At 36.4% G+C, this 26,131-nt stretch overlaps 1 protein-coding gene across 1 annotated transcript in view; it reads left to right on the plus strand.

Moving 5' to 3' along the window:
- Nckap1 (NCK associated protein 1) overlaps window positions 1–26,131 on the plus strand; it is a 79,988-nt gene that overhangs the window by 31,277 nt on the left and 22,580 nt on the right. The window contains exons 7-20 of the mRNA XM_028762873.1: window positions 641–778; window positions 1,676–1,724; window positions 4,346–4,502; window positions 7,757–7,813; window positions 8,700–8,796; window positions 9,079–9,185; window positions 10,559–10,691; window positions 13,309–13,390; window positions 15,246–15,304; window positions 19,123–19,268; window positions 20,943–21,075; window positions 23,809–23,928; window positions 24,619–24,758; window positions 25,856–25,987. Of these exons, the coding sequence (XP_028618706.1) occupies window positions 641–778; window positions 1,676–1,724; window positions 4,346–4,502; window positions 7,757–7,813; window positions 8,700–8,796; window positions 9,079–9,185; window positions 10,559–10,691; window positions 13,309–13,390; window positions 15,246–15,304; window positions 19,123–19,268; window positions 20,943–21,075; window positions 23,809–23,928; window positions 24,619–24,758; window positions 25,856–25,987 (1,550 nt within the window). The remainder of the gene's footprint in view (window positions 1–640; window positions 779–1,675; window positions 1,725–4,345; window positions 4,503–7,756; window positions 7,814–8,699; window positions 8,797–9,078; window positions 9,186–10,558; window positions 10,692–13,308; window positions 13,391–15,245; window positions 15,305–19,122; window positions 19,269–20,942; window positions 21,076–23,808; window positions 23,929–24,618; window positions 24,759–25,855; window positions 25,988–26,131) is intronic.

Consider the following 26,131-nt stretch of genomic DNA (forward strand, 5'->3'; position numbering starts at 1 on the left):
AGGAAGGAAGGAAGGAAGGAAGGAAGGAAGGAAGGAAGGAAGGAAGGCAGGCAGACAGGCTAAGGCATGTGATCACAGAGTCCTTTTAGCAAGAATCATTAGAAATTTAAAAAGCATAAGAGTTCAGCACTCTTTCAGAAATAAATAATAAAGATTCCCGAAGTTGCTGCACATTTTAACCTTTCAGGAAATAACATGTCACATTGGAAAGATGGCTCAGTGGTTAGGAACACTATCTGCTTTTCCAGAGGACACAGGTTTAATCTCCAGCATCCATGCATATGGCATCTAAAACCTGCAAGTCCAGTCCCAGGTGATCTTGTACCCGTCTTGTAGATCCTCTCAACTCTATAAGCGTCAGGCACACACATACAGGTGGATGCAGTCAAAACACCCGTCCAGTAAATAAATAGATTTGTTTTTTTAAAGACAGTGACATGATTTCCTGAGTGTAGTTCTTGCCCAGGAATGTCAACTGTAACTTTTATAGAATTTAAAACTAAAGGAACAAATTTAGAGGAGACTTGTGACCTTTTATAGGCAGTGCGGTTGGAATCAGGTAGACATGCACAGACCTTAAGGCTGAAGTTTTGGCAAAAGAGGAACACACTATTCTTCCACTTATTTTCTGTTTTATCAGTCTCTTTCAGATGCACTAATTTCTCTTCAGATGGTGTATCCTAGACGGAATCTTTCGGCAGACCAGTGGAGGAATGCCCAGTTGTTGAGTCTCATCAGTGCGCCCAGCACAATGCTTAACCCTGCACAGTCTGACACTGTACGGCTCCCTTTTACCTTTTAGATATGTATTCACTTATCATTTGAACAGTGTTATTCCAGTTTTCTTCTAGTTAACATTATCCTGTTAGGTTCATTATAAAATGTGCATAAAAATCATGCAGAGTTAAAATTTTTTTTCCCAGCTCTCAAAAATTGGAGGTTAATACAAGTAACCATTTTGTTTTTGGCTTGTGAGGTGGCTCAGTAGATAGAGGCACTTGCCACTAAACCTGACAACCAGAGTTTGATTCCCAAGACCCAGGCATGATGAAAAGAAAAAGCCAACAAATTGTGGCATGCATCTCTATAGAAATAAATGTAATTTATAAAAACCTGTAAAAAAAAATTGTTTCTATCATGGTACAGAAATTTGAAGATACAGACAATTATAAAGAAAAAAACAGAAACTTACCAGTTAGAGAAAATTACTATTATAGTATGTTGTTGTATTTCTTTTCAAGTGTCTTGGCATATGAATGTGGATATTATGATTTCAAAAACTGCACACAGACCATTGGTTCACTTGGGAGGGATGCAGAGCATCCAGGCACAGGAATCTGTTTTCACATGATTAAAATAAATTATTTGAAAACACATAGACTCCTTTTATGAGCTTGAGAAATTTGAAAATTTGTCATTTGCCAGAAGACAGTTTGGCGGTAGTGTTGTTCAAAGATGGGTGAGGGTATGCATGCGAAAGGCTACAGCTCATTGTCCTCTGCTGGCTACAGCTTAAGTAATTATTAAAGTTTTACCCAGTCTCTCAAATTTCCTGTGGTATTTGAACCAAGAATGGAACAGTAAGAATTCTTAGGAGCTTCAGAGAGGCGGAGTGACTAAGAGGAAATTGTTTAAAGAGTTTATGTTAAGCACAGATGTGTCTTCTCTTTTTAAGATGCCTTGTGAATATCTCTCTTTGGATGCAATGGAGAAATGGATTATCTGTAAGTAAAACAAGTTAGTCATGGGACTACCCCTTGTGTTTAAGCTTTAAGGAAAAAATGCCTGGTTTTGCCTTACCTCTCTGCCCTTCACCCTGTAGTGAACACCAATGTGCTTTACTTCAGTCATTCCTCGAACTGACCCCATCAGACGGTAGACGGTCATAGACATGAGGACTCTAAAGTCAGGTCACATAGCTCGTTGGTGACAGAGAGACTAAGGAAGAGCTAAGGCCAAGACTCAAGAGCTATGTTGTCTGTATTAGCACTTTCAACACTAAACTTCTGCTTTAAGTCATGTTTTTAATGTCACAGGTATTTAGTTAAGTTTTAATTTACATGTGACAAATGACTTATTTTTTTGGCAGTTTGATAGATGCATGAGTGATGAAATTACCAGTGTTTGCTTTGGGCAGCTCACAGACTGGAACAATATATGGCGTAATAAAGAGTGAGAGTTGGTGTAGTGTATGTCGTCAGGTTCCTTCTTCTCACTGCTCACTGCCAGGGAAGAGTTGAATAGTTGGTGCCTGTTTCTTGATGAATTACCTTTATAAACTTTTTATTATAGTGCAGGTTCTCTCAAGCTTCCTAATACTGCAACCCTTTAATATAGTTTCTCATGTTGGGGTTACTCCTAACTATAAAATTATTTGGTTGTTACTTCATATCTGTAATTTTGCTACTGCTATGAATAGTAATAAAAATTTCGAATATGCAGGATATCTGTTATGCTACCCTGTGAAAGGGTTGTTCAACCCCCATGAGAACCACTGTTACAGTGCTTCTCTAACTATGGCAAAGAACTCTCTTTTTAATGCCTGTGATATGATACATTGGTGAAATAATGAATGACATTTTTTACAAAAAAAAAAGTATTAGACATAAAAGCCCACAGTTTTGTTATATATGGCTTAATCTAAAAATTAGATATTAGTAAATTTGTATTTAAAATGACTACAGATTTTGAGTATTCTAAACTTACATACATTATCTCATAGACTGAAACTCCAATAACACTAACAAATATGAAAGGAATTTACTAGCACATTCTACCACACTTAGACATTTTAGCAGATTTTGTTACTTCTTAGATTTGTGATAGTAATATTTTTTCTAGAAAGATAGGTTACATTTCTATGCTTTTGAAGGTAAGGCTTTTGAAGTATTGATTTTGCTTGATGATATAATGATTCTTAGTTTTTTATTTTATGTTCATATATGTGATTGAAGAATTGAGTTGAATAGTAGTAAGTAAATAGGGTTAGTTGTGTGGATAACTGTTTGTTTTAGTTAGGATTTCTATTGCTGTGATAAAAACACCATAACAAAAAGAAACTTGAGGGAAAGGGTTTATTTCAGCTTCCATGTCCTGATTATAGAGGGAAGTCTTGACAGGAACTGGAGGCAGGAACTGAAGCAGAGATGGAGCGGGGGTGGGGCGTGGGGGAGCTCCCTATTGGCTTGTTCAGCTTGTTTTCTTACAGCTCCCAGAACCACCTGCCCAGGGGTGGCCCCACCCACAATGGGCTGGACCTTCCCACTTCAATCACTAATTAAGAAGATAACTAACCTACAGGCTAACTTACAGCTCCTCCGTCTTATGGAGACATTTTCTCACTTGAGATTCCCACCTGTACACTAGCTGTGTAAAAATGACAAAACTAGCCAGCACTTTGGAATCCAGTTTATTTTTTAAATGAGAATGACTGTTTTGTGAAGCAGGAAAATCTCAACAGAAGTTGAAACTTTGTGCATGTGTAACAAGTACTACTGAGTAAATGTTAAATGAATGAGGCTTCCTGTCTTGATGTAGAAGACTAGGGAAGGCATTTACAAGCATATGAGCAGTGTACATTTGTATAGGGTTTCCAGATTAGGTAACCAAAAGATATTTAAAATTCATATAAAGAGAACAGTTAAAAACATTGTAAGAATATTGAACTTCAATACCTGGATGCTTCCTTTTTTTTTTTTTCTTTAAACAGTCTACTGGCCTACCCTTGGCTAACCTGGGACTCATGCAGACCAGGCTGGACTTGAACTCACTGCCTGCCTGGCTTTGTTACTCTAGTAGTGCTGACCTTTCACTCCCTCAGCTGTAAAAGAATGATTCTCTCTTGTCTACTATACAGGTTTATCATGTGAGGTAATACGTGTGCAAAAATTAGTAAGGGAGAAACGGCTGAGACAAGCAAAGCTGTTACTTTAGCATTTCTTCTGGTGACGAAAAAGTTGATTGCTTTTATTTTTCAGCTACTTTAACAGCAGTGATGATTATTGTTTTAGGTGTTAATTTTTGATCTTTTGCTTAAGCTAATGTTTTTAATGCTTTATTTAAAAAAATTCATTCATAACCCACCCCTTAAAAAGGTATTTCTGTTCCTTTAGTGTGGCTTCAAAGAACTTACTTTGTAGAATATAGAAAATCGATTAAAATTTAGAATATCATTTGCACCCACACATACTTATATGAATATATGTGTATTACGCTATGAATCACTAGGGAATGAACCTTTATTCAGTGATGGAGGTTGTTTCCCATTTGTAGAAAGTTACACTGTAACCAAAGGAACTTGTCTGTGCAGTACTTGTAACTTGTACCTGTTTTTCTTTGTTTGAAGTTGGCTTTATTCTGTGCCATGGGATGTTAAATACGGAGGCTACAGCATTGAACCTTTGGAAGCTAGCTCTTCAGAGTAGCTCTTGCCTCTCTCTCTTTCGGGATGAAGTTTTCCACATTCACAAAGCTGCAGAAGACTTATTTGTAAACATTCGGGGGTATGGTGTTTTCAGTTTTATTCATTTTGGGGGGAGGAGGTGGTGAATCAAATGTCTTTAGTAACATAGGTTTGGGGGTTAGAGTTAGTCACATCATGCAGAAATGTGTGGCCTAGACTAACTTACTTTGGTCCCAGCCAATTGCCTTTAACAATATCCTGATAATGATAGAAATAATATTCTTACAGGTAACTTTACTAATTAAAAATCTTTGCAGTTTCTTACCTTTTCAAAATTTCTATCCTAGACAAATAAGTCTTCTCTTTTTAATTCATACACTTAATTTTATACATAAATATTACTAAAAGCAAAATATAGAATGTATTGCCTAGTGTGGTGGCTTATGCTTTTAATCCCAACACTCAGGGGACAGAGGCAGGCATGTCTCTGACTTTGAGGCTAGCTTGGTCTACAGAGTGGGTTCCGAGTCAGGCAGGGTTACACAGAGAAATCTTCTCTTACCCCCATTCACCCCACACACAAAAAATAAGAGAACAAAGTGGATTTATAAAAGTATTTGAAACAATTAAAAATGTCATTGAATCACGCCTAACAATTACAAAAGCCTGCTCACAGCACTTAGGGATCACAGTTCTTGATAGCAGATTGTACCCAAAAGACTTACACTCACTCATTCTCTGCAAAGCAGATTCTCTGATTTGTGGCAGTTCCTTTTGTTACTGTTTAATAATAGCATTTCTCTTGAGGCCCTGTAGCCACTGTATGAAAAGCCTCATTGAGTTCACATGTGAGAACAGTCATATGATCTTTTGAAATGAAGAGCAGATAAAATACCCTGCAGCTGCATGTGCTGGATATAATAACTTTTAAAAAAGCGAAATTTGTATATATTTCCTGTCCAGTTTAGTATTGCATGAAGTTGAAACAAAAAAGTGCTAAATAATGACAATGTGGTTGGGCAGTGCTAGTGTACCCCTTTAGTTCTAGTAATCAAGAGGCAGAATTAGGTGAATCTCTGTGAGTTCAAGGCCAGCCTGGCCTACGAAGGAAATTTCAAGACAGCCAGGGGACATAGAAAATCCCTGTCTCAAAACCAAAAGAAAACAAAGCAAAAAACAAAAGAAACAAAACAAAAAAGAGGAAGAAAACTGTGTAGCACTAACAATTTGAGCCAGCATGTATTTCAGTGGCCATTGAATTACCCTGAAATGTAAACTGAACACAGGTTCTCTGGCATCACTATTGTTTTTGGAAAAAATAAAGTAGTACTTTATTGTTTACATTTCCAAACAAAAAAATAAAGTCTTAGGGATATGGCTCAGTGACCTTGTTTGTGAATCCTCCTGAGTGACTGTTACCTAGATCAGGGTGTAGGACGTCTGTCTTCACAAATAAGCCTTAGATACCTTAGCCTCCACTGCCATTCTTACTCCTTCCTTGTTACTCCTAAGTAACCACTTTCTCATTTCTGTCATCATATTAGTCATAAGAAAAACAGTGCCAGGTTGCCTTTCTGCTTTTATTGTGTTGAGATTGTAAATGATAAAGTTTGTATTATGCCTTAATATGTTAGTCACTAATTAATAGAATCACTTAAATACATGAATATTGTAAACTAGTATATTAGTTACGGTTTTCATTGTTGTGAAGAGATACTACGACCAAGGCAACTCTTATAAAGCAAAGCATTTATTTGGGGCTGGCTGACAGTCAGTGGTTCAGTCCATTATCATCATGGTGGGAAGCATGGCAGTCTGCAGGCAGACATAGGCCTAGAGGAGCATCTTGATTTAAAGGCAGCCAGAAGGAAACTATCTTCAGCAGAGGGAAGAGGGTCTCTGGAATTCCACACTGGGTAGAGCTTGAGCATAGGAAGTCTCAAAGCCCATCTACATAGTGACCCACTTCTTCCAACAAGGCCACACCTACTCCAGTAGGCCATGCTTCCTAATAGTGCCACTCCCTGCGGCCAAGCATTAAAACACTCGAATCTTACTCAGACCACCATAACCAGTTAATGTGTTTATATTCAGTGAATTATGTATGATTTAAGTCTAGTGATAACACAAAACGAGCTAACTTTATCCTGTTAGGTATCTTTTAGCAGTTGTGTTTCATTTTTATTTTATGTGAATGAATGTTTTGTATACATGTAGGTCTGCACTATGTGCATGCTTGTGCCCAAGGAAGCCAGAAGAAGGTACTGGACTCTGTAGAACTAGAGTTAAGGATAGTTGTTTAGTTGTGAGCTGCCATGTGGGTACTGGAAACCAAACCCAATTCTCTGCAAGAATTGCAATTACTCTGAACTGCTGAAACATTTCTTCATCCCGGTCCTAAATGTTGTTTGGCCCCACCTCCCCACCCTGCTTGGTTCCTTCCTTTCTTTTTCTTTTTTGAGTTATCAGTCACATTAAAAAAGAAATCAAATCATAGTCAAGTTATGAGTATGAAACTGTATTAATTGCAACGACCCATATTACACGTTTCAGATAGTTTCTCAAATTAAAAAAAAAACCAATCTTAGAGTGCTTACATATAGAAATTGAGTAAGTTGTCAAGGATATGTTGTTTTCAGCTATGAATTTTGAGTATTTATCATTAGTATTCATGAGATTATTTATTATTTATTGATATGTTTTAGTGGTACATCTGAACTAGTTAATATTGGAATTCTGTTTCTTTTACTTTTTATTAGAAGGTGCTTATATATGTATGTATGTGTGTATACATATACACATATGGATATATATATATATATAATATATATATATATATGTAGTGTTGTGTTTACATATATATATATATATATATATTACATAGTATGTAAGAATAAACCACAGTTCTCTTTGTTAAAAAAAAAAATTTAAGGTAATCTAAATGCTTTCCTGCCTTAGCTTTCTGTGCCACGAAACCCCTACATTCAAAGTCATGCTATTGATTTTTCATGCTTATCGTTTTAGAATTTACCTGTGCATATGAGTGACCTTGCTAGTGTCAGAAGCAATCATTTTTGAGTACTTTGATGCTTGGAAATGATTTAATTGCACCAAAAGGAAATTTTAATATATCTAAGGCTTAAGAAAATAATAAAATCTAATTAAAGTTTACATTATGAAGTTTCATTTTATTTTTGGATTTGCTGTAGCTAAATAATATTTTTCTAGGGAGATTTGAGTTGAGTAATGTACTAGAAAATAAGGATTTCAAAATGACTTTTAGTAGTTCACTCATTCTCTTTGTCTTTCCTTTCGAATTAAGCTTAACAAGCTTTATTTTTTTCTTGCACACAGCTACAATAAACGTATTAACGACATAAGAGAATGCAAGGAGGCGGCCGTATCCCATGCGTGAGTACTTCTGTTTGTGAGGAACTTCTTAAAACGTTGCTTTATTAGTGATATGGAAATGTAGGAGATAAGGACTTTTGAATTGAAGGAAAAGTAAGTGTATAACCTCTGTACCTAAGTAGTGTGGACTTTAGATGTTTTGAAATACTAATAAAATAAAGAAGTTCCATTGAAAGGGGTTTTAGTTGTTATCTGTTTAAAAAACATTTGTACGTATATTTAAGTTAGAGTAGGCATGGATATGTGCACCACAATTCATATACTGTGTTCAGAGGACATCTTGGGGAAGTTGGTTCTCTCCATCTACCGTGTCGGTTCTCGGGCTCAAGCTCAGATGGTCTGTATTAAAGGAAGGCACTATTATTATTAGCTTAGCTATCCCTGCAGGTCCTAGCTGGTTGCTCCTCCTGCAACACTGTGTTCCCCATAGCTGTGCTTTGCCTGTTGTGCTGACTGTTGTATAACCTAATGAACATTGTTACATTCTTACCCTGGAGCAGAGAATGTGAGAACATAACATTCTTTCAAAAGCATGGTAGTTCCCCATCTTTTTCCAATTTTATATTCTTAAATCAACGAATATATAGAAATTAGTGTTGTTAAGACCTGTAACCAGTTTACCAGTTTTCTCATGAAATAATTAGATATATCAATTTAGTTGTTATATGAATGATTATATATTCTCCCATGAACTTAGATAAGAAGAAATGATGATAGTGCCTAACCCATCAGTGTTCTTCAAGGCAGAGATGACAAGTACCGTTCCATAGATGAGAACAGCAAACCACAAGTTGTAAATGTTCATCCTTTGTCTGTTATCATTCCCTGCACCTGCATTGTCTACCCGAGTGAAGCACAGGTGACATGGTGATATCTTTCTCTACAGTGGCTCAATGCACAGAGAAAGACGAAAGTTTTTACGGTCTGCACTGAAAGAACTGGCGACTGTCCTCTCTGATCAGCCCGGCCTGCTTGGTCCTAAGGTAACTGATAATTGAACCTTATTCACCCCGTAAAAGCATGTCTTCTGTATGAAATTTGACTGAAGTGTGAGCCAAGAATGGATTTGCTGGCTTGAGGCTCAGCATCGCACTTCTGTCTTTTCCTCATTTTGTAGATGTGTGCTCGTCATATGTACTGCTGTGTGCTCTGGCTTGATCTGACTGGCTCTTTTACATTTAGTGTTATTCCTTGTCAGCGACTTTTCACTTAGAACAAGTTTTTAGTTGTTGAATAATCAGTTTTTTTCATTTGTTTTTCAATAGGCACTTTTTGTTTTCATGGCATTATCTTTTGCCCGTGATGAAATTATCTGGCTACTCCGACATGCAGACAACATGCCAAAGAAGAGTGCAGATGACTTTATAGATAAGTAAGTCTGTCACATGAGACCAACATCTATTTCCTGTTTATTTTGGTTGATGGGTCACAAGTCTGAGGACTTATATTAAAGCAAAGATGTTTTAAAAACTCTGGGGATTTTTATATTTGTAATAGAATACATGTTGGCAATATAGCATTAATGATGTAAATTAGAATGCAAAAACTCTAAGACTTAATATTTCTATTATAGTAGTGATAAGAAAGTTGTTCTTTGGCTCTGCCCAGTAATATTTTCCATGCATTTGGTCTTCAAAATTATTTCTATATAAAACATTAAATAAAAATCATTAATGGTGTCGTTGCCATCAGTGTATCATTTGAAATGTCTTCCTTTAGTCCCTAGTTTCTTATTCAGAGTTAGATAGTTGGAAATAGAAATAAGCACAAACTGAAAATCCTATTTCTTCTTATTATTCTTTCACCAATTTTTAAAAAATAATATGTACATGAGAAATGAAAATTGTACTTTCATTTGAATATTCTACAATTTTTTTCTATGATTTTATTTGTATAAAAGAATTTTAAAAGGAAGTAATTGACATTGAAAATTAATGGCTTTTCTTAGGGAAAAGTTCTAGAAATAATACCAAAAACATTTAGTACTTTCTGTGACAACAGTGTGTAGCTGTAGCTGTCTTTGACTACTTTGTGGATTCTTTGATCTTTCGCTCTTCTCTTCTCTACGTTTTTTTTCCCCACCTTTTCAACACCCTAACACTAGATAGGAGAGAAAAAGGGTAGTCTTCTTCCTCCTCCTCCTCTTCTTCCTCCTCTTCCTCCTCCTCCTCCTCTTCTTCCTCCTCTTCTTCTTCCTCCTCTTCCTCTTCTTCCTCCTCTTCCTCCTCCTCTTCCTTAGTTTCTTTGAAGGTTTTTCCCCCTATGTTTTATTTATTTACATTCCCAATGTTGCCCCTTTCTCAGTCCCCCCTCCCAGATTTCTTCACCCCCCCCCCACCCCAGGCATCGTGATTTCCATGGACCATCAAGTGTCTATAGGATTAGGCACATCCTCTTCCACTTTGTGTGACTACTTAATGAATTGTGACCAACAGCAAGCAACCAACAGCCCCACCCCTCTTAGTGCGCCAGCATTTATATACCCTCTAAAAAGTCCCCAGAATTCTAAACATCACACAGTTGTAGAAAGTATCTGTAGCTAGCACTGTCGGACCCTGAGTAGAGCATGAGGAAAATCATAGTCACCTGCTGTGAACAATCTGAAGTAGCCTTAAATCCCATACCTAGGATTAAAATGAAAACATATTCTTCAAATATTTCTTTGTTTTTTTTTTTTTTAAATCAAAATTCTCACTACAACAGTGAACTTATTATCTGAAATGTTTCTTTTGACTTTTCACAAAGGCACATCGCTGAGCTGATATTTTACATGGAAGAGCTTAGAGCACATGTCAGGAAGTACGGACCTGTCATGCAGAGGTACTACGTGCAGTACCTCTCTGGCTTTGATGCTGTTGTTCTCAATGAACTTGTGCAGGTAAGAAGTCTCCTAATCTTTATTCTTTGCTTGCTGCTTGTTGAGTAATTGACTTATAAACTACAGTCGTGTACCAAATGATGTAAATAGAAATAGTCTGTGATCACGTCTCCCAAAGAGATAATTGTCTACAGGTGAAGATACAGGCACTTACATAGTTGGTATTTCATATGAGTTTGTACAACTTGAGAATAAACATGATAAATACAAATTACTTATTCCCAGGGTAGACATGTATGCTGACCCGATTCTAGAGGGCCTTGGAAAAAAGTCTAGTCATAAGTCAGAACTTGGAAAGGTCATGCTGGCCCAATGTGGATGAAGCATTGCTACAGGCCAAGGAGAAGACAGCAGAAAGAAGAATTGTTGCAGTATGCTAGATGAACACTGATGAAAGCCTGAGCTTGCACAGTGGCTGGGTACTGATGCCTCAGACGACAGGCAGTCTATGAATGATTATTAGACTGAATAACAGTAATTACAAGATGGTCAGTAAATGAACAATCCCATCTGAATCTTAACTCAAGTGTCCTAATTTTATTTTTATTTTGGATTTTCCTCTTTGATTTTTAATCTTTGCTTTTTGCTAAAAAATTTTTTTTCCATAATTTTGTCTTTTTCACTGTAACACAAATTTTCTTTAATTTTATTGCAGGTAAACTGTAATAAAAATAGTTTTTTTTTTTTTATTTTTGTCTTACCCTATAAACTCACAGGTGCCTAAAACTACTATAAACTAATGAACAATACAAATAAAGGAGTAATAAATTCTCTTTCTTTTAAAAAAAAAAAAAAAAAAAAAAAAGCTCTGGTTTTCCTCGACTTATTTGTTTATTTTATCCACTAGATGGCGCTTAGACACCTTTTAAAAAATATTATTAAAGAGTAGTAGTCACTAAAAAGGATCAGAACACCATAATTTTTACAGCTATTCACTAGATGAACTTTAACCTATCATTACTATTTCTTATGTTTTTATATAGCATATAATTTTAAAACAATCTCAAACTTCATGGTTTTATGTAATTTTTGAAACTATGTTGTAGCTCTTTGGATATTTACTAAGAAGCTTTAAGTGATTTTTGAAGTATTACTAAAATGTTCAAGCCACTTAAAATGTATTAGAGTGCTTTATGTAAAATAGAATGTACTAATATTGAGAAAATGTTTAGTACTTCTCCTGGGACTATAGTAAGATTAGTACCAATGGCAAGAATAATAATATTAAAGTTGCTGTTCCCACTGATAGTATATCTTAATAAATTGATATAGCTCTGAGGGTAGAGGAAATAATCATTGTTGAAGAAAAAGAGTTAATATAAATTGATTGGTATCTCATAAGGAACAGAGCCAGTGTTCAAACTTAAATCTTAACAGGAAAGACAGGTTTTTACTTCCCTCTTCTTTCTGGATACAGGTACAGTGCTTTGAACTGGTTGCTAGGGTGTAAATATAAAAGTAAGTTTACAAACCTATTAATGAAATTCCTTGTTATAAATGTAACTTTTATATTGTATCAATATTTAAAGAACAAAATTGACCATTTTGACCATTTTTAATGCATAGTGCAAAGATAAGTATATACATGTGTTGCTGTTTAAGTTGGTGTTTTCAAACTATATTTTATATACATTGTTTATGAGCTAAGCATCTACTTTTATTTAAATTTTTTAACTTTTTAAAAAAGATACTGTGTGTGTAAGGGTGCTTTGGTTACATGTTAGTCAGTGTACTGTGTACTACTTAAGTGTCCACGGCTCCAGGGAGAGGGCATTGGATCGCCCTGAGTTACAGACAGTTGAGTGTCACCATGTGGATGCTAGGGTCCCGATCCCAGAAGAACAACCAGTGCTGTCACCATTGAGCTAGCTCCAGCCCCATATATGCTTTTTTTTTAATGTCCACTTTAGGTTCAGATTTTTTTAACCTCAATTTTTGATTTCACTTTTGAAGTACTGTGGATTAAACTAAGGGCCTGACACCTGTAGGTCAAGGGCTCTGCTGCTGTGTGACATCCCAAGTTCCCCGGTGTTCATTTTCTTAACCAGATAAAAAGAGTTTTGTTTGGGAATTTTACTGTTTTATTGTGGCTCTACTACTCTGAACATGCTTAGTCACACCTGAAAGCTTGGGTGTTTTGTATTTTGTTTTGCTCTAGGTTGGGATTTTTTTTGGGGGGGGGAGTCCTGGTTTTGAGGCATTTTCTTACATATGTACATAAAATAATCTGTGTTCCCCAGTTTTGGTGCAAGTGCATGTTCATGTACCCCAGCACATTTGACACAGAACATTTCCAGCGTTTTTCTGTGCATCTTCATGGTAGGTTTCTCAGAGCTCTTTTAACAGTGATGGCTCATCACTACAGTTTTAGCTTCCCGAAAGTTTTTTTCATGCATATGGAATCATATGTTATAATCTTTTCATTTTATTTCTTTCTTTTAGCATAGTGCTGTTGAGATTTAGTTTTGGTACACATCAGCATTTAATTCCTTTTTCTTCCTGAAAAATAATTCTGCAGTGCTGAGACATGAGTTTCTATCATACAAGTTTCTGTCCATGTGCCGACAGAGCTGTAAACTGTCTAACTAGATGTCTTTCACATTCCTTTTTTTCTCAGAATCTCTCGGTTTGCCCTGAGGATGAATCAATCATCATGTCCTCTTTTGTTAACACGATGACTTCCCTAAGTGTAAAACAAGGTAAGCAGCATGTTGTTTTTCAGTTCTGCTTCAAGTTGGGTTATTAAAGAGAGAGAATTTTAACAGTTAAGTTTTATAGAATTATCTTTCATTTTTGGTTATATTTTATCTGTTACCTTTGTCTTAATTTAGTTCTGTCAGAGGAAAGTTTTCCAAAATGGGTTTCAGATAGTGTTCATAAAAATGTGTCAGAGTTATTTTATAATCTTTATCACTTAAAAAAAGACGCATCTCCTGACAGAAAGGTGAACCAGAAGTCCTGAGCCTTCTGTGTGGCTCTGGCCCACCTGTGACAGCAGTGTGCTATTAGTTACAGCATGTTGATCTAAAGCAGAAGTGGTGGGACCCTTCAGTGCTAGCACTGGGGAAGCTGAAGCAGGCCAGCTTGCTCCACATAGTGTGTTCCAATGAAGCCCTGGTCAGAAAACCAAATAATAGTAATTTAAAGTCTGTACCAGTCATCTTATATATACTGTCCTGTTTAATCCACAACATTCAAAAAGTTACTGCTTTTGTTTGTCAGATTTGGAAACTATAGATTTCCCTAAGGTATGTGAGAGTTAACCTTTCAATTATTTCTAACTAAGAAGTTATTTGAAGTTAGATATACCAACTCAAAAAATCAGTGTTGTGCCTGCACTAGCAGGCCATGGTTTGAACCTTCTGTTCCAATAGCTTCATATTTTTAGTTTATATTCTTTATAAAAAGATATCAAAAACCCTGAAAAGATCAGGTTGATCAGCATATATTTTAGTTCTGTCAAGCTTTATGCTTAGTATATAGTAAGGAGACTTTACAGCGTTTTGTAGTAATGCTTGGGTTGTGTGGCATTGTGGGACTCTAGCATTCTAACAGTGTACACCGCTCTCCTCTGCTGTCACTATAAACGCATGATGACTCAGAGCTCTTCCAAGGAAGCTGGCGTCTCTTGCCACAGCAGCCTGCTTTTCAGGATTTGAGAAATGTTTCAGGCTTAGATCTTACATTAAATTTTGCTTTTATTTTTTTACTTAGAAAGTTCACTTAACATAAGCCATTCTAACTAGTTTTCAATGTGTTAGTTAGGTATATTCAGCACCAGTCACTAGAACTTTTTTGTTTAGAAAATTGGGACTTTGATGCTTAAATTCCATTTTCCACTCCTACAACCTGTGGCAGCATCACTCTACATAGTATTTTTGTAAATTTGCTTGAAAACACTTATTGGTGGGAGGTGTATCGTTGTATCTTTGTTACTATGACTGGCTGGTTTTTTTTTTTTCTTTATTGAGGGGAGTCTCTTTGTCCTCCAACTCTTTACATAATTCTTCTACCTCACCCCCGCCAAGTAGATCGGATTTAGGCATAAGCCACTGTGTCTGACTCTGACTCATTGAACATAATGTCATCAGTGTCCAGCAATATGTAAATTTCCCCCCTATTTAAGGCTAATTTTCCTTTGTAATTACTGTGACATTTTATTAAAATACTTACTTTCAGCAAACACATACGTTGCTTCCTGTTTGGGGTATTTTTGAACCACTCTGGTATGACAAGGGGTATGTAAATAATAATTTTTCTTTTCAGTTATATGCCCAGAAATTGAATAGTCTCATCTCTTTTTACTCTGTTTATTTTGGTTTCGATATTTTCAAGATGGGATCTCACTAGGTAGTTCTGGCTGTCCTGGAATTTACTGTGTAGACCAGGCTGGCCTCAAACTCAAAGAATTCTGCCTGTATCTGCCTCCCACTTGCTGGGATTAAAGGCCTGCACCACTACACCCGTTATCTTAGCTCTAAAAGTATAAAATATAATCAGTGAATTATAAAATCATTAATTTGTTTTGCCCCCCCCCTTTTTCTGTTATTACAGTTGAAGATGGGGAAGTGTTTGATTTCAGAGGGATGAGATTAGATTGGTTTAGGTTACAGGTAAGGATAACTTGATTTGTGTTGTTCTGTTTTGTTTGAATACATTATAGTTTTATAACTTAATGAATTAACTTAATGAAAAGATGTCATATGTGCTGAACCACAAACATGAAACATTTTGTAAATTATTAAACCTATATAAATGTATTTCTAATAAGCCAATATAGGTTTTTAATAAAATAGGTTATGATTTTATAATGTCCACAAATTTATATCCCAAGTTATCTTGGTTATCTTGATTCATATATGTAAATTTAATTTGAAAACACAAAGGTCTTTTTTACAAAGCATATTTCTTTTTTTTTTAAGATGTATTTATTTATTTATTTATTTATTTATTTATTTGAGTACACTGCCGCTCTCTTCAGACACACCAGAAGAGGACATCAGATCTCATTACAGATGGTCGTGAGCCACCATGTGGTTGCTGGGAATTGAACTCAGGACCTCTGGAAGAGGAGTCAGAGCTCTTAACCACTGGACATCTCCCCAGCCCCCACAAAGCATATTTCTAATATAGCTATGAACTAAAAAAAGAAAAAAGGCCATTTGGTAAAAACTTGGACTTGTATGCTCTATAGTGCTTAGTATAAATCATACTTCCATTATAATACCAGAGCAACTGCAGCCAATATGTAAACAGAGTTGTGATATATTTCAGTGAAACTTTATTTATAAAAATAAGCAACTGGGACCTGCAGATGATTCAGCAGTTAAGAACACTGGCTGCTCTTCCAGAGGACCTGGGTTCAATTCCAAGCACCCACATGGCAGCTCACAACTGTCTGTAACACCTTTCTCAAGGGAGCTGCTGACACCCTCACACAGATATACATGCAGTCAAATCACCAGTGTACATAAAATAAATAAATTATTAAAAATGTAATAAGCAACTGAACTGTAGTCCCTGGTCAATCAACACCTGATCCATTGACCTAAACTTTTATTTCTAAACTACTGAACTACAAAATTTTAGACTTCAGTAGGGTCATTTCATATTTTTTTTTTTTGATTATTAAAAAAAAAAAATCAACCCTAGACTGGAGAGATGTTTCAACTGCTCTTCCAGAGGTCCTGAGTTCAATTCCCAGCAACCACATGGTGACTCACAGCCATCTGTAATGGGATCCAATGCCCTCTTCTGATACGTCTGAAGATAGTAACAGTGTACTTACATAAATAAAATAAATCTTTAAAAAAACCAATCCTAATATCTTTATATATACTATAAGCAGTAGTTGACTGTCTTTATTGTTAAGCAGAAAGAAGAGGTAGTTTCCCTGTTTGAAAGTTTTATAATCTAAATATTGGAGACAAGGCTTATATAATATAAAAAAATAAAAGCAGTTGAAAGTCTTAAAGCTGGAGAGAGGGCTCAGTAGATAACAACACTGGTTCTTCCAGAGAACCTGAGTTTGATTCCCAGCATCCATATGATGGTTCCCAGCTGTCTGTAACTCTGGTTCCAGGGGATATGATGCCCTCCTCTGGTATCTGGGTGCTATACATACAAATAATGCATAGGTGTACGTGTAGATGAAATACCTGTCCATATTAGATAGATAAATGAATAAGTAAATAAATGGGGGGTTGTTGCTTTTTAAAAAGAATTGAATTAAGAGATACCACAGATATGACTGTTAGTCAGCTGTAGCATTAAAAGTGAGAAAACTCAACTAAAATTTGTTGTAATAACTGTTATAAAAAAAGTTTGAAGGATGTGTGGAATTTGAATACAACAATAGCTTGTTTGGGAAATGGACAAAACTGAACTAAGTACAAATAGACTCTTGAGTTTGAAGTTTTCTTGTAAGAAAGAAATAAGGATGGCAGGACTTGAGTCATTCCCAGTTGATTCCACATTGAAGAAGGGAGTGTTGAGATAAACAAGTGTGGCCAGGGCAAGGTGAAGGGCTCTCCTGACACCATGTGTTGCAGCAGAGCAAAAGCATCAAATTCGTTTTTGGAAATTTTTCAGTTGTATGCTTTACGCTCACTTGAGTCCTGTTCAGCTTTGATTCTAAGATTGTTTTTTGTTTTTTAATTTTTTTCTTTAATTATTTTCATGTTTCACTTTGGGACTTCTTTATCTAAGCATTACTAGTCATTATCTTCTCCCAAAGAATCACATTCCCTTCTCACTTTAGACACTTAGGCATCTTAGGTTCCTCTCCAGATGTCATCTTCTTACCTTTCTTCTCATCTATTTGGATTGATCCTGTCTTAAACATGGTTTGGGAGCACACTTCTGCTTGCATTGTTGTCAGTAATGTCGGAAGATTGTTTTCAGCCATCGCAGTTGGCTCTACTCCTGAATCTGTTTCCACAATGTTACTTAGATTAAGAGAATAAGTTGATGAAAATATTTGTTAAAGGCATGGCCACAATGGACTCCTCTTTAAAACAGATAAATAAAAGCAAATAAATACAGTTAGGCTTGTTTTTTGCTCTTTGTTTTTCTGTAAACATACAAAACTGTGTTTCCTGACTTGTTACTATAGTGACTGGTAATGTCATCTACCGGAAGGCTTGTTACTGTTCATTGTAAGATTATTTAATTTTTAATCTTCCTTATAAAACATAACTTAGTTTCCTGTCATTTCATGAGTGACAGGGCATGGAGTTCCAAGAGACCAGTGACTTGAATTTTCCAGCATGCACATCAGCATCGGTGCATCCTTTTCTTGTCCTCGAGTCCTACAAGAGTATGTTAAGGCCTTGCAGATGAATGCTGTGTATGCACTGGGCATGTTTTGCAGCTGAGAGATCTTGAGCTTAAGGAACTTCCTAGTCTCTCAGCAGTACAGGCTTCTCACTGTTTTGATGTAACATCCCTCACCTTTCAAGTTTGATTTAAGTAGCCATGGGAATGAGTAGTCTGGGTCATGCATCTTTTTCATATTTAACAAAATCTTGGAGTTAACGAGACCCACAAAGAAGTGCCTCCTGTCACCAGAACTGTCCTTAGCAGCTGGAATTCTGTTGCCCGTCACATCTAGTCATTTCCCACAGTGAATTATTTGAGTAATCATCACTGTAGACCAAGCCATCATAAGCTGTCTGACATGTTGCCAGCATGGCCGTCTAATAGGCTTCTGCCTCTTTGCTTTCCACCTTTCCTGTCCTTCCATGTGCAGCCAACATTCTTAAATATGAACTAGCCATGAGTGATTACACAAAGCCCTCAGTGGTTCACCCAAGGTTTTGAGTCTGTTATGTGGTATATAATCTAGTTGAATCTCATTCTTTACCACTTCTCTTCCTTTGTTTGCACTCAAACCTTTGTCACTGTGACCACTGTTTATCTGTAACTATTGTGTTCTCTCTTGTTACTCTCTGCCCTTCTTAAATGTCCATTGTTCATGGACAGGATTCTGGTTTTGATCTGGCATCCTGGTTATGGAGTTTCTTTCTCCATAACCTGCTTGAGAGTTTTAGTTAAGTCTTACAACTCTCTTTGTATGAACCATTTTAATTTACTTGCTTATATGTGTTTGTAGAAGTTATCAAATTAGTAGATGTTTCTGGACAGGGCACACATGGAGGGCAGGAAAAAACTCTTGGGAGTTAGGTTTTTTTCTTTCACCATGTGGGTTCAAGGGATTGAATTAGGTCATTTGGATCAACTATAAACAACTCCATCTGCTAAGCCAATGTACCAGCTGCTACTGTGAACAATTGTTTAAAAATGATGTTTTGATACAGTATTAAAGCTTAAATGTTTTTCAGTATGGACTTTTTTTTTCCTCTGTACAGTGATAAGCTTTGAGTCACTAGTCTTTTCCTAACTACTGTTATTTGTTGTTGAACTGCTATAGGCATACACTAGTGTCTCCAAAGCTTCACTTAGCCTTGCAGATCACCGAGAACTTGGAAAAATGATGAACACAATAATATTCCATACAAAAATGGTAGATTCCTTGGTGGAAATGTTGGTGGAGACTTCTGATCTCTCCATATTTTGGTATGTTGTAATTTTCCTTAAATCTAAACTGAAAATGTTTTATTATGAAGCTGCTTGATTGTTTTCTGCTAGTATCTATCTCAAGATAGCTCAGTATCAGATTCTTAACTGTAAATGGAACAATAAACTTTTATAAAAACTTTGTAACAAGCTGGTTGGCAGTGGTGGTTTGCACCTTTAATCCTGGCACTTCGGAGGTGGAGGCAGGTGAGTATCCAAGTTCCAGATCAGCCTGTTCTACTGAGTGAGTTCTAGGACAGCCTGGGCTACACAGAGAAACCCTATCTTAAAAAAAAACAATAAAAAACTTTATAAGAAAAAGAAGCTTGCAAAATTGTGATTTTTATGTGTGGTTTTAGTTACTCCTAAAACCAGCCTACTCTTTCTGGTGTGAACTTTCTTGCATTTTGTTTGAAGATGTGAGTCTCACATTAAGGGCTTGTTTGCATATTCAGTGAGTGTAAAAAGGTTGTGGATAAGTCAAGGAGAACAAGTATAGAAATTAATACCTGGTAACCATGCCTATAGTGTTAGGCACTGTGTCATAGTGATGTGCTGGCTTCTCCTTGCACTGTTGTAAGTACAGCCTGTCCACACTTAGCACTGCCATTCCTATTTCTCCAGAAAACGCATTTCTTAAAGAAAGCTTTTGTTTCCTTTTTGTCTAACACACTAGATATTTAGTAAGTGTTGTAACAAATGACAGATAGAGATCAAACCCGTAAACAAAGCCACAGTTCAGACTCGAGTACTTTTACTCTGTAGTTGTGTGGTAGTAATTTGGTGTCCTGCTTCTTGGCCTTGTAAAGGAGTAAACTGGTACAACCATGTGTCTTCATTCTTCTAAAGTGCTGAGATATATCTGACTGGATAGTGGTGATGGTGTCTGTGGTAATGGTGTCTAGGAATCGAATAGATCAGATGATAAGAAGCTTTTTGGTTTTAGCAGTTTGTTAGGATAGCTTTTATTTCTTGTGCTGGAGAAGAAATTACCAGGAATGAAGGCCTGTTTCTCAGAGAAATACATTAATTAGTCCATTCACTTTTTTGGTTTTGATTTTTGACTGTATGTTAAATGTGCAAGAATTTTAAGATTATTTGGGCCCCTCTGTTACTGTCTCAAAGCCCATCCTAGAAAGGATTCTAGGATGTTTGAATTCTTTTTTAGCTCTAAAAGGGTTCCTATTGTAAAAGAATACAATTAGAAACTTCTTTTTACTTTCTTAGAGATAAAAGCATTTTTTATGTTTAAACTTTTGTAATTGTCATATTTGCTTAATTTTATTCATATTTTAAAAATTGATGGCATGATTGTTTAGTTGGTAATATTCTCAGTATAAGTCCTTATAATTGATAATGCCTTAACCCATGATAAAATTTGAAGATAAGAGTTTTGAATGTCATGTATTCATATTCTATAGATATTGCATGTTACCTGTTTAAGTTTTTATTTAAAATGTCTTGATATTATACAAAGAGTATTCTGAATGAATTATTGACATGTGAAAGGTATTTTGAAGGGGAGATAACTGTTCTTAAGGGAATACATGTGATCAGTTGGTAACCTTTATTCACTCGAGTTGAAAGAATTAACCAGCCATTAGGTGCTGCATCATTTGCGTACGTGTAAGCTGTGACTATAGCTGTTTGACTGTGATCTGTCTTTCCTAACAGTTTTTACAGCCGTGCTTTTGAGAAGATGTTTCAGCAGTGCTTGGAGTTGCCCTCTCAGTCAAGATACTCCATTGCCTTTCCTCTGCTCTGCACTCACTTCATGAGCTGCACACACGAACTGTGTCCTGAAGAGGTAACTTCAGCTGCACTGGGCCTTATGTAGTGAAGCTCGACCAAATGGGTAGCTAGCCAACTGATTGAAGACTATAATTACTTATTTTTTCTTCTCACCTAAACCATCTTTGTATAGAATCAGAGAAATTCTTTTTTTTTTTTTTTTTTTTTTTTTTTTTTTTTTTGGTTTTTCGAGACAGGGTTTCTCTGTATAGCCCGGGCTGTCCTGGAACTCACTCTGTAGACCAGGCTGGCCTCGAACTCAGAAATCCGCCTGCCTCTGCCTCCCGAGTGCTGGGATTAAAGGCGTGCGCCACCACCGCCCGGCCAGAGAAATTCTTGAATAGATATGTGATAAAACAATGATCAGTAAAATGTATGATAGAGGCAAATAAAAATATATGTGGGTGCATAGATATGTACATATATCAATCATTTGTCTTTTAAAATAACTGATATGGTTAGTAGTAATATGGATAGATATAGATAGATAGAGATACACACACAATAATTAAATTTCTGTACTTTTCATTGTAATACTGAAAGGACTTGAAAATAGAATTTGTGGATAACTGACTTGTAACATCATGGATATGTTAGACAGAACCCAAGTTTGCTGATACTTGTGAGACAGATGTAAACCTATATATAGTTCCTGAGGACAGCTAATCAGTAATTTTGGAGATCCTAAGTATCTGTCAAAAATGTATTATGTATCAAAAGGTAGAAAGTTCTAGCTTGGAAAAATAGGTTTCAGTAATCTGTTACACTGCATGGTGACACAGTTACTAATAAACAGCTGGACATGGTAGTGTTCCCAACACTCAAGAGGCTGTGGCAGGAAGATTGCAAGTTCAAGGCCAGCCTGAGCTACCTCAAGAAACCATCTCAGAAAATAGTAATAATAGTGAATATTTTAAATAGCTAAAACAAATAGATTTTTAATGTTCTTACTACAGAAATCAGGTTGGTAATTTCTGCAGTGTACACACAGATCATAATGTCATGATGCTGGAAGTCCCCAGTGTGGTAGAGTGCTTGCTTGGTGTTCACAGGCCCCGGGTTTATCCATAGAATAAAAACTATCAAAACATGATGCATCATATTGTATCTCCAATAGATGTAGTTATCATTTAACAATCAATAAGGAAATAAAATGAAAAGATGTTTTCTCTGGTCTTGAAAAAAATTATTATTTTATACTTTTTTTTGATAACTTAGTGTTTACTCTCTTTTCTTAGAACTGCAGAATATGGTGAGAAGAAACTTAAGGTAGCATATCTCTAGCTTGTGAGTATTCTGTGAGAAGAGGACTTTGAGAGAGATGAGGTCAGGGGAAGCTTTAGGAAACTGAAAGGAAGACTTGTGTGACATATTAAGAGACACAGTCGAGCCTAGTGACCCAGGCCTGTTATCCCCACTACTTCAGAGGCTGAGGCAATAGGATTGATTTCATGGTAAAAGGCCAGGCTAGGTAATATAGTGAGAGCCTGTCTCAAAATAAAAAAAGGGCAAAAGAAGGTTGGCGATTCGCTTATTGGTAGAATACTTGCCCAGTTAAATGTGCATAGCTCTGGGTTCAGTCCACTATGCGCACTCCCCCCTACTCCCCACCCCAGTTATCTGAGCTGCCTCCCCACATACACATACAGATCGACCAATATTTCATTATGTCTAGCTACAGTGTTTGGATTCCTATTACAGTTTATAGGTCATTTGAAATTAAATTCAAGGTTTACAAACTCAAAAAAGATTGTCTTGTGGGTCAGATATTTCTTTGTTCTACACCTTTATTTCAACAACATAGAGACTTTCAGTATCTTACATGAATATGAAAGACAAATTGTTTCTTTGTAAAATTTCTCATGTATAGTGGAGAATCTATGGCTTCATATATGGAATATTCTAGCTATTTTTGACAAAAATCCACCAAACAGCTACAAACCACCAAAATTAAACAAACACTGACTCCTGTGGAAATAAATAGGTTGTATATTAGATACATAGATAGATAGATAGATAGATAGATATAAATATCTATACATACAGGTATATTAATAATATCCTGAAATGAGGCACGCCATTCTCACTCTGGCTGAATTCAAAGAATGCATGTTCAGTTTTTTTTCTCTTCTTTTCCCATTCCTAAGAAACAATTTCAGAAATTTTAAATATCTCCTTTTTTTCCCCAACTTGATTTCTAATACCTTTTTTATTTATGTATTTCAGTTCTTATGTTTCCTACTGTCGGAATTTATATACTAGATGTAAATATTAAGGTGATCTAGATTAGAAAACTCTAACGTAAATCTGCACATGTCCATCATCACGTACCTTATTCTTAAATATTGAAAAATATTAAGACATGCTGAATTTGAATGATGAAATATATAGTTTATTATCTTCTTTTTTGTGATAGGGTGTGAATCTTGTGATCCTTCTGCCTCGGTTTCCCCAGTGCTGGGATTACCAATGAGTGCTACCATGCTTGGCTAAATACATAGTTTCATGCTTTATAAATAGAGATTTTAGAAGATTGTTTTTAAATCATAATTTTCTTACATTGTTACCAAATACATAATATTTTATATGAACACATATAACTTAATTTGGGTTGTAGAGAAAGCAACACACATACTTCCCCAGCCCTTATGGTAGATTAGGACTGTCCCTGAGTTTTCATGTTTGTGTGAAGTGTTTTGTTGAGATCATGTCCTTATGACCTGTGTTACTTCTGTCTTCTGCCCACCAGCGCCATCATATAGGAGATCGTAGCCTTTCGCTGTGTAATATGTTCCTGGATGAGATGGCCAAACAAGCTCGAAACCTCATCACCGACATTTGCACAGAACAGTGTACTCTTAGCGACCAGGTAATAATTTAAAGTTTTCAGTTATTTCTTCCGTCAGTGTTAGAATTAACCTTAGAAAAACATCTATGGCTCTGCCAGGCGGGGGTAGCACACACCTTTAATCCCAGCACTTGGGAATCAGAGGCAGGCAGGTCTCTATGAGTTCAAAGACAGCCTAGTCTACACAATGAGTTCCAAGACAGTCAGGCTACACAGAGAAATCCTACCTTAGAAAAAAGAAAGGAAAAAAGAAAATATCTTTGTCTCCATCTGTAAAACCTGCCCCTGCCTCCCAGGCTGCCTGCAGTCTAAAACCTTCGCTCGAGCTTCACTCTCAGGACCCTCTTGACAGCAAAAACTACTATTTACACTGTACTTTATGCTCTATTATACAGTATGTCCACTAGACACTAAACAGATTTAGTTTCTTCTTTGTGGGCCTTTTACATAATTATAGTGACTGTATCTTACTCCATAATTGCCTGGTATGTTTTTATGTGTCTTTTCAATGATAACTTGAATAAACCTTGATACTTGAATAAGATTCTGCCTCCACCGTGCTGTGTAGAGCCTGTGATCTAGACAGGTACAGTACTCCCTGCATTTTGTGCTACTGCTTGCTCGTACCAACCCAGTCAAAGCATCCTGCGGTAGTTCTCGTGTGTAGAGAAGTCGGTGCAGCAGTATAACAACATTTTTACCCAATTTCAGTTATTGCCGAAGCATTGTGCCAAAACCATCAGTCAAGCAGTGAATAAGAAGTCAAAAAAACAGACTGGCAAGAAAGGGGAACCTGAAAGAGAAAAGCCGGGTGTTGAGAGCATGAGGAAAAACAGGCTGGTAGTGACCAAGTAAGCCTTCTACTTCTCCTGTATCTGTGCTGGTAGTGATTCTTTCCTCTTGTGGTGTTAGAACTGAGACAATGAATAGGAATTAAAGAGATTTTATTTTCTAACCCTTATGAAACAAAACAACAAAAATTCTTGTAAGTTTGATTAGCTGTTAGTACTATATTCTAACATGTAGATTCATTGTGCCGTTACTCTCACAAAATACCCAGCCAAAGTAATCTAAGAAGAAGTTTACTTTGGCTCACAGTTTGAGGGTACAGTCCTGACGGAGTTTGAGGCCCTAGACACACTGTACCTGCAGCCAGGAAGGAGGGAGTGGGATGCAGTGCTCAGCTTGCTTTTGACTTTTTATCCCCTGGGCTCCATCCAGCTCATGGAATGACTGCTCACAGTTATGGCAGGTCCTCTCTCTTACCTCTGTTAACCCTCACAGACACGTGCATAGGTGTTACCTAGGTGACTCTCCATCTGTCAAGTTGACAGTCAATATTAACCATCACATAGATAATCAGTGGTATTTGTCTTGATGTACAGAATGCTAAAAGCCAAGAATCTGTCTCAAATTTTCTTAGGCGTATTTTTAACTTAAGTCAGTCATGGACTTAGCACTTAGTGATACATCAGAGTATGTCTGATGCCATTATTTGAAAAAATAAATATGCTAGCTCACACTCACGGACGTTAGCTAGCATTTTGATTGCTGGTTAGGAAGGCAGAGGTGGACAGCAATTTGAATGTTTTATGTTAAACGTTCTACTCGTTTGTCAGGTGAAGAAGCTGTTGCCACTTTATAAACAGTACTTCAGCTCCCATAGCAGGTTAACACCATCGAGGGAAGTTACTGATGGCTGAGGGCTGAGTAAGCACCTCTTCTTGTGGTTGCTCGGTGTATTCATTATTAGCTGAATGTAAAGAGATACGAATGATCCTGCTTAAATATTGCTTGAGTTAGATAGAAACATTTTGAACTATCATTTTAAGAATAAAAAAAATAAAATTTTGCAATATTTTCTGTAAGCTTTGCTATTTTAATGAAATTTATTTGGAATTACCTGTAATGAAATATCATTTAATTATTATTTATTACTGTTTTTTAGCCTTGATAAGTTGCACACTGCACTTTCGGAGTTATGCTTCTCCATAAATTATGTTCCAAACATGGCGGTGTGGGAACACACCTTCACACCACGGGAGTATTTGACTTCTCATCTGGAAATCCGATTCACTAAGTAAGAACATACAGACTGCTGCTATCACTTCATTTAACAAGCTTGTATTCATTATTGGATGCCTATCCAGTATCAACGTTTATTAGACAGTTAGACACACTGCAAATAGCAGTGGGCCAAGAATCATGTGGAATAGTGAACTAA

This window comes from Grammomys surdaster, unplaced genomic scaffold (genome assembly GCF_004785775.1).
Source record: "Grammomys surdaster isolate TR1022 unplaced genomic scaffold, NIH_TR_1.0 136, whole genome shotgun sequence".
In the NCBI taxonomy this organism is placed as follows: Eukaryota; Metazoa; Chordata; class Mammalia; order Rodentia; family Muridae; genus Grammomys; species Grammomys surdaster.